The 8937-nt window shown below is 63.0% G+C and overlaps 1 protein-coding gene across 3 annotated transcripts in view; it reads right to left on the bottom strand.

Moving 5' to 3' along the window:
- Window positions 1-8937, bottom strand: part of VAV2 (vav guanine nucleotide exchange factor 2) — a 177849-nt gene that overhangs the window by 22235 nt on the left and 146677 nt on the right. For all 3 annotated transcript variants that reach the window (XM_029202502.1, XM_029202500.1, XM_029202501.1), the window contains exons 9-14: window positions 7448-7547; window positions 6490-6585; window positions 5735-5803; window positions 4129-4215; window positions 1536-1621; window positions 492-624 (exon numbers count right to left, since the gene is read on the bottom strand). In XM_029202502.1, the coding sequence (XP_029058335.1) occupies window positions 492-624; window positions 1536-1621; window positions 4129-4215; window positions 5735-5803; window positions 6490-6585; window positions 7448-7547 (571 nt within the window). The remainder of the gene's footprint in view (window positions 1-491; window positions 625-1535; window positions 1622-4128; window positions 4216-5734; window positions 5804-6489; window positions 6586-7447; window positions 7548-8937) is intronic.

Below are 8937 nucleotides of genomic sequence, written 5' to 3'. Positions count from 1 at the left end.
GGCCCCACCCCTAGCAGTCATGGCCCCTCCCTCAGCAGCCATGGCCCCACCCCCAGCAGCCACAGCCCACTGGCTGGACATCAGAGCCCCACGAGCCACAGCAAGGCCCACCCGGTGCCCTCCTCCAAAGCGGGAGGGCAGGGGAGGGGCAGGAGGGTCTGCTTGCTGCAGGGGGCCACATGCGCCAGGCGGCCAAGGTGTAAGGCTGGGCTCTCACCAGCGGCCTCGGGCCACACCCCTCAGCTCAGGGTCCTCACTGGGGGGCTGCAATCTGGATCGTGCCCCTCCAACCCCCGCCAGGAAAGACTCAGACAAAAGGCCGGGGGGGGCGCGGTGCCGGGCCCAGCACAGAGCGGGTGGAGGCCAGCCCACCTGACCACGCTTTCTCTAGCCACCCCACAACTCCTCCCTCAGGGGGGGTCGGTGCCTGCCCCGCACGGGTGGCCCAGCCTTAGAAGCCCCTCCGTCACCACCAGGAAGCCGGGGCTCACCTTCTTGACGTCCTTGTTGTTCATGGGGTCGTCGGTCATCTTGTGGAAAAGGAGCTCGATGATCTCCTTCAGCTCGTAGCTGTCGCCCCTCCTCTTGCACACAATGACCGCCTTGTCAAACAGGAACAGGTACCTGGCCCAACAGCGCGGCCACAGGGGCCCGTCAGCGCGGCCACAGGGGCCCAACAGCGTGGCCACCAGAGGCCCATCAGTGCAGCCACAGGGGCCCGTCAGCGCGGCCACAGGGGCCCGACAGCGCGGCCACCAGGGGCCTGTCAGCGTGGCCACAGGGGCCCAACAGCGCGGCCACCAGGGGCCCGTCAGCGCGGCCATAGGGGCCCGACAGCGCGGCCACAGGGGCCCGACAGCGCAGCCAACGCACCGGGGTCCGAGGCCACGGGACGGCTGTGGGTGCCCGGGTGGGCAGCACGAGGGCTGCTCCCTCCCCGAGCCTGAGCCCTCCCCCGGCCTGGCCCACCCGGCCGACTCTGACCCCTCAGCCCGGCCTTGGATCCTCCACGCCCCTGCCCCCGCTGGCCTTCCCCACAGCACTGGCCTCTGCCGGTCACTGCCCATTTACACGTCCATCCTCCACGGGATTAGGAGCCGCGTGGGGCAGGGCTCACGTCTTCTGTGACCCTGGCCACGGCCCCAGGCCTTGGACGCAGCAGGTGTGCGTGGAGGACTGAACAAGCTGGGGCCGTGCCAGCTCCCCGGGAGCTTTCGCGTCGCCTGCCCGCACTCCCGCCCAGTCCTTTGGCAAACAGCTCACACGGCCGCTCCCAGGAGCCCATGCGCTCGCAGGCCGGGCCTCTGGCTGTCCCCCAGCCCGGCCGGTCCAGTGCCGGCCGCAGGCAGGGCAGCCCCACGGGCGCGGCAGCCACTGGCCGTCGCTCTCACCGGGAAGGAAGGAAGCAATTAAAAAGGCGCAATCCAAAGCCAAGTCCACGTGAAAAGCTGTTTCCAGGCCCGCCGGGGAGCGGGGTGCCCTGGAGCGGCGTGTCTGACTCAGGTGCCACCCAGCCCGGCGCCCGCTCCGCTCACCTGTCTTGCTTGGTGTGGTTCACTATGGACCGGACCTTCAGCTCCCCGTCGATCTTTGGTCTCCCAAACTCCTCCAGTTTCACTTGCTGGGAAAGAAAGGGCAAGGCCGTTAGTCCCGGTGCCAGAGCAAGTTCCCTACGTGGAGAGAAACGCAGGTGGGCACGCGTCTGGGGCGGCCGTTTTCCGCAGAAACCGAAGGCGGGAGCGATGTGAGACGAGCCCCCCTGGATCCCGGCTGGTGCTGAGGACAGAAGGGAGGAACTGGGCCTGCAGACTCCGTGCCCCACAGACCCGGCCCTGCTGAGGACTCCCTCCAGCTCTGCGGCAACAAAGGGCGACTGATGGTGTGGGTCAGTTAGCAGGCCACTGTCATCATGGAGCCAGAGCGGGAACCTTGTGGGAAACGCCAGACGCCTGACCCCGAGAAACCAAATTAAACAGAACAAACAGCGCTTATCAGATAGAGGGCAGGCAGGGCGCGGGGGTCCTGCCGGTGGCTCATCTACCACAGGAAGAGCCTTTGAGTTGAGCCCCCTCTCTGGTTTGCAAGGATTTCATTTCGTTTTCTGCCTGGTTTGCATCTCTGCTCTGCTCTGATTCAGAGAGACGTCTCTGGGCACGTTCCCTGTGCGGTCTACGCGGACAGAACAGGAAGGAGAGGATGCCGCAAAACGCTATCAGGCCAGCCCGCCTGGCGCTACGACGGGGGCTCTCAGCATCTTCTTTCAGAGTTTTCTGCATTTTCCGGGAGCTGCCAGAGCAAAACGAAGGGCGCAGCGTGGGTGTCACCCAGGGTGGGACCAGCACCTGCTTAGTGACTCAGGGCCTCTGTGTCTCATCTCCAAAGGGCGGGAAGAAAGGTACCAGCTCCACCTGCTGGGATGGGGTCCGGAGGAAACCACACGGCTGGGCAGAGCAGGGCGCCCGGCCCACAGGAGCGCTCCACACCTGCTCCCCTGCTGCTTAACTTTTTTCATTTGATGCGCAAGAATTAGTCGTATGTAAAAACTTAAAAAAAAAAAGGCTTCTTGTCACAAAAGTAGTGCCCATCCATCCATCGTAGAGCATGTAGAAAACATCCAACGCTCAACGAGGGGAAAACCAACAGCCCCAGGCCCCACCGGGCACTAACACCACCGCTAACAGCCTGGGGCACAGCCATCCTTAACCTCCTCTGCCCTCTGAAAGGGAAGAAAAATGGGGTCGGGTCATAATGCTGTTCGGCGACTTCTTTTTCCTTTGCTGGACGACACATTACGATTGTCTTCACGCCACGTGCCTGTACCACAGTCCTGTTTGGGCTCTTCTGACTCTGGTCGGGGAGGACCAGACAAATGGGCACCAGGTGTCAGCCTGGGCATGCGGGGCTTCCTTTGCAAAAGCTTCTGTGCTGATTTGCTTTTGACAGACACTCACCCGGACTCTAAAAGTTCAGGGACCAGAGAGTGAAAATGCATGTAAACCAGTGGTCCTCAGCCAGGGCTGATTCTGTACCCAGGGGACATCTCGTGATGTCGGGAGTTGTATCTGGTGGCCATGACTTGGGCCCCTGAAGGGTGGGGATGCTACCAGCATCTAGTGGACAGAGTCCAGCGGTGCAGCTCGACATCGCACAATGCACAGGACAGGCCCCACAACAGAGAATGCTCCAGCCCCAAGTGTCAACAGTGCCGAGGCGGAGAACCCTGTTTAGACATTCAGCAGATCAGCAAGAGGCTGGTACCGGTTGGCACAGGCGGGGAAGTGCCTGCTTCCTGGGATGGCCCATCTCCTCGCCCCGCAGGACACAGTGGTTCACCCAACGCCCCGAGGCTGAGCCTCTGATGGGCCAGGATGAGGATAAGGTCCCACGAGGTGTCAGCCCTGCCTGCTAGAGGTCAAGGGGGAGGGGAGAACTCAAGGGCAACTCCTGGGCAGGGAGACCAAACCCTCTCTATTGTCCCTCATGGGGACAGGAGATGTGGGTGAGCCAGGGGTCCCAGAGCGTTAGGAGCCTCATGCTCGCCTGGGCGCCGTACTCTCCTCTTGGACCCAAGAGAGTCCCGGTCCAGGCCAGGGAGGGAGGGCAGAGCAAAGCAGTCAATACCGTTCCTCTCCTCGGGCCCTCAGCCAGTGGCCACCTTTGTGCACAGGGCCCCTGGGCTGGTCTCGGTGCACAGCCTGGCAGTGCAAGGTCAGCCTCCGCTCCAGAAGCTGCTCCACCCTCTTGGTGGAGAGCGCTCAGCACGGCTGCACGTGCCTCCACGACCCGGATGACGGAGTGTGTGATCACCCTTCTGCTTATTCGATGCTGAGATTGTGAAAGTCATTTTTTTTTTTTTTTTTTTTTTGCGGTACACGGGCCTCTCACTGCTGTGGCCTCTCCCGTTGCGGAGCACAGGCTCCGGACGCGCAGGCTCAGCGGCCGTGGCTCACGGGCCCAGCCGCTCCGCGACACGTGGGATCTTCCCGGACCGGGGCACGAACCCACGTCCCCTGCATCGGCAGGCGGACTCCCAACCACTGCGCCACCAGGGAAGCCCTGAAAGTCATTTTTGAAAACATGCATATATGGCCGTGACTGTCTCCGCTCTTGGGGAGCCAGCGCACTTACCAGGTTCTCTATGGAACTCTGAAACTCGCCGATTTTCTTCAGGGTCTCTTTGTCCCGTTTGACTTCGTTGATGTACATCGCCAGGTCCTGGGACACAACAGAGGCGGGGAGCGGGTCAGCAGGCCCATGCTGGGCAGGGCGTGAGGGGCTCAGCCACGAACCCCACGGCACCGTGCAAGGGCTGGGCATCTCCAAAGTACCGTCCACCGTCCCCAGAGGTGGCTGGCCCTTGAAATGACCGCAGGGGTGAGAAGCGTCACCCCACTTGACAAACGAGGCAGAAAAGCTGTGCCCCATTGGTGGGCCAGGAAATCCCTCCTCCTAGAACAGCTTCCTTCTACCCCGTCACTCGGCCACCTTCTAGGTCAGAGTAGAAGGAAAAGAACCAGGTCGACCTGGACCAGCCAGTTCTTGGCCCTACAGAGCCTCGGCGGAACAAGGGCGACCCCACCGCGCAGCCCGGCTACCCACATGCTGCAGTCTCCTGCTGGCCGCCAGGGGGCACTGCCCACCGTGATCCAGAGGGCCCAGTGGGACAGACACCCAGAGCCCAGGGTGGAGCCCCTGAGCCAGGCGGTGGGTAGGGGGTGAGAGCTGGTTCCAGCCTCCCCTCCAGTGCCTCCGGCCCGTCCACACTGGGAGCCCACTGGCCAGGCAGAATCGGAGACCCCGAGGCAGGAACATTACAAGATGGGCCTCGTGAGCCGTGCAACCACCGGGGCCTCCATGGCACAGGCCACAGAGTTCACACAGGACTTGGAGTAAAGAGGACAGGCTGCTCAGAGAAGCTCCAGAAACAGACGGCCGAGCAGAGCAGTGGGGGGACAGAAGCCAGAGAGGGGGCGACCCCCCTTGGAAGGTCACTTCGCAAAGATGGAGGAGGCACAGGACGTTGCCAGGTGACAAGGACAGGTTCAGCCCGAGCCAACACACAGGTGGGAAAGAACGGACACCTTCAGGGGCCTGAGCGTGGCCAAGCCTGCCTGGAAGGTGGGGCATTAGGGGTAAACACAACTGCAAAGCCAGCGCAGCTTTGGAGGCCTGTGTGCCGGGGGGAGGGTCTGGGCCTGACTCAGCAGGCAGTGGGGTGCCACAGAAGGGTTCTAAGAGGGGGAGGGACGTGAGCTGGGCTCTCCTTCCAGGGGCTGAGCTGCAAAGTGGGCTTCCATGGACAGAGGGAGGAGGGGAGAGGCGCCGTGCCTGGGTGGAGTGGGCATTTCAGAAGCAGATGCCACACACTGGGCAGCAGGCAGGGGAGGGCCAGGTGGCCCAGCACTGGGTCCGGTGCCTGGACTCCGGCGACTGTCTGGCAGACGGTCAGGGAAGCGAGAAGAAGGGAGGCCTGGGGGTGGGGGTGGGGTCACTGTGGGCCAGGGGAGGCTAGAGAAGAGAATCCTTAGGGAAGCCCCCTCCACCTGCCCCCTCTGCCCCTGGTGGGTCCCATCCACCGCCCTGCCCCTGCTCTGCCTCTTGCCGTCCCAGGAAGATCTACATCTCCGATCCCTGAGGTAAGGTTGTTAGCAAGCCCAGGTCCAGTCAAAGAAGGCGGGCACGGTCCATGAAGCCCCAGGCTGGCCCGGCCTCTCCCCTGCCTCGGTTTACCCACCTGCATGGCCTCCAGCGCTTCTTTGAGCTGCTGCCTCTCGGGCCGGTCGGTGGAATGGCTCAGAAGTTCCTGGGGGGGTGGTGAGGCGTGGGTGACCACTCAGGGGTCCCAGCCTGGGCCCGCTCCCCACCAGGCCCCGGGTGTGCAGACAGAGCCAGGCCCTCCGGACAAAGCCCCCCGCCCCCACCCCCGGCTCTGGTCCAGCCACCCAACTCCAGCAGACAGACAGCGAGTCCTCCTCCAGGGGACACACGGCTTCAAGGCGAGGTGTCTCCAACTCTTGTGGATAACGGGGGGAACATTAAGACAGCACAAAGCCAGGGGCTGAGCTAACAGGTGACCTGCTGATTCACTAAAGAGGCTTGGCTGGCACCTCACAGAAACCACTGTCTCCCGCGCAGGTCTGTCTGTCCCGAAGGATTTCCTGTTTCCATGGCCACCAGGAAGCTCAGGGACTGGGTTAAGAGATGAGCCCCAGGAGCTCTTACTTCTGGCCTGAGGATGCTTTTCTGTCTCTCTCGGCTTTTCTTTTCTCTTACCGATTTAAATCATAATTTTCCTTGCGTACTAACTGACAAATATTCATAATACATACAAATACTGCGTAGCTCCCGGCACTTATTTTGCAGCTTTTAGGCGCTAAGCACAGGCTGCCTTACTCTATGTGCTTGTTCATTTGTCACCCTGGACTGTCTGTGGGCTCCACCCCACGCCCCGGGGGCTGCCGGGCCCTGACCCACTCCAGCCAGTCTCACCTTGAGGAGCAGGTGGTATTTGAGCACCCTCTGCATGGGGACCACCAGCAGGTCCTGCAGCTTAAACTTCCCGTCTTGGACCTTCAGGGTGCATTCCTGGGCGTCGGGGGAGCAGCAGGTGGATTTAGAGCATCCTTGCCCGGGCACACAGGACCCCAACACTCCCATCCCCCAGCCTGGGGACGGGGGCAGACCCAAGCCCTGCACTGGGGCCCAGGTGTCTGGTCTTCCTCCAGTCTGGCTCCTAGAGACCCCCCCACCGCCAAACCGGGCGTGTGCAGAGGGGTGGGCTTCACAGCAGGCGGGCAGGGGCCCTGCTGCCTCATAGCCTCAGGGGTCTGCAGTGGCCACATGGGGGGGATTCTGAGTGACGCCTGGTCTGGGGTCTACCAGAGACCCTGGGGAAGGCCAGCTCACACTAACGGGGGCACCGCCCTCAGGAACCAGGGGCTCCCCACTGGTTGCCTGGACACACGAGGGCATCGGGCCTCTCCGAGGGGCAAGTCACCCCCAACACTGCCGGAGCAAAGGGACGTGGCACCAGGGCTCACCCTGGGAACCGTCTGACCGGCCAGATACAACATGGGAAGCCCAGCCTCTGGGGGGACGACACGGCAGGGGCGGGAGGCTCCCAGCAGAGGTCCGTCACCTGGGGCCCCCATGGGGTCCCGATAGGCCAGGGTCAGGGCTCAGTCACAGCCCCCCACTCAGCTGGATCTGGTCCGGGGGTCCTGCCACAGCTGCACCCAGGCTGGGCCCTGGCCTGGGACGGTGACCTCCCTCTGCCCACTCTCAACCCCAACAAAATGCAAAGGAAAAAAAACCATCTGCCAAAAACATCTACAAAAAACGTCCCATCACTGCCCCGTCCCCAGCTTCCCATGAAACGGGTAAGAGGCCAGGGAGCTGGAAGCTCGGAAACGGCAAGGGACAGGCCAGGCCGGGAAGCCCCAAGTACCTCGACTTTCTGTCTGAAGTCCTCCCTGCTGGCCAGGAGCTGGCTCAGCGTGCTCTGGGCGTGCTCCATGCGGCTGCAGTACTCCCCGTAGATCAGGAGCCTGGATGGCGGGTGCACACGCACACACACACGCACACACGCACACACACACACACTGGGTGTGAGCCCGAGCCGTTCTCACGTCAGGCTGTGAGCGCAGCAAGCAGCTCTCTCCCCGCGACATTTAACGGTTTTGTTCTTTCCATGAGGCTGCTTTCCTTCCCTGCCCTGCCCAGGAGGAGGGCTGCCAGCCGTGGGGAGGGAGGGGCACCCTGCCTTCCCCGAACCCAAGGAGGCCCTCTTCTGTGGTTCTGTTCCAGGTCAGGACCGGGTTTGGGGGTGCCGCTCTCAGCCCCCCATCCCACCCCTGGAAAGGGCCAAAGCCAGACAGAAGCCCCCGCCTCCCCAGGCGACTCACGCTGCAGCCCACAGGCAGTGGGTACCAAGGCCCAGCCCGGCTCTGTGCTCGCCCTGGGGGGCCGGCCCCTGAGCTGACATTTCGAGGTGCGGGGACCCCGTGGGCCAGCCCTTGTTGCTGCCACATGGCACTGATGGTCTGTGCCTGGGTTCCAGCCACCGGCCTCTCAGGGCAGGGTGACGTCAGCCCCCATCACCTGGGAGACGGGGGGGCTGGGAGGGGCCGCGGATCCAGGGAAGATGCGGGGTGCAGAGGGGGAGAAGGAGCTCCCTCTAACCCAGCCCCGCCTCCCCCGCTTCCGGCCTCCCCTGCGTCCACTGCCTGCCTGCCATCCTGCTTCTCTCCTAACACCCTCTGCTTTGCTCCCCACCACGATCCTCCAGGGCCGACAGACCAGAGCCCCCGGCACTGGGGCCCAGCGCTCTCAGGGCCTTGGGTTACTAGCCTGAAACCTCTTCTTTCAAAATCTTGTCACCCGACTACTGAGTAGGCCCCTGGAGAAGGACCAGGCAGGTGACATCGTTGGCTACAATAAGGATGGCTGCAACAGTCACCACCTCTGGGAGCCACCAGGGCCAGGAGCTTCATGCACAGCGTCACGACCCTTTAACCCACTTATAGAAGTGGGGGTGATGAGCCCCACTCTCCAGTGGGGAAACCAAGGCCTCAATGAACTTGCTAAGAGTCACCAGCTAATAAAGGGCGACACCAGGAGGCCGGGCCCCGCGCATGATGTTCCAGGGACGCCCTGCCAGACGCAGGTTACGCTGTGTGTCAGCAAACGTCTGGAGGCCTCTCCCGGCCCAGCTCTGGGAAGCTCGGGTGAAGATAACGTCAGGCCCATTTCTCTGTCCTCCGCGGACGCTGCTTCACCCTGAGGTACCTGGCGAGGCGCTGCGGGTAGGCAGTCAAGGCCTGTTGCTGGCTTCACTTTGGAGGAGATGACACTGCATCCTGCTGGGTCTGTGGGACTCCCCAGGCTCTCCCTACGCGGCCCGAGGGACCCGCGGTGACCACACCTGGGCCGGGCATC

Source organism: Monodon monoceros, unplaced genomic scaffold, assembly GCF_005190385.1.
Source record: "Monodon monoceros isolate NGI ecotype Baffin Bay Population unplaced genomic scaffold, NGI_Narwhal_1 Super_Scaffold_5, whole genome shotgun sequence".
Classification (NCBI taxonomy): domain Eukaryota; kingdom Metazoa; phylum Chordata; class Mammalia; order Artiodactyla; family Monodontidae; genus Monodon; species Monodon monoceros.
Note: the sequence above shows the minus strand (reverse complement) of the source record. Positions and strands in the feature narration are given on the sequence as shown.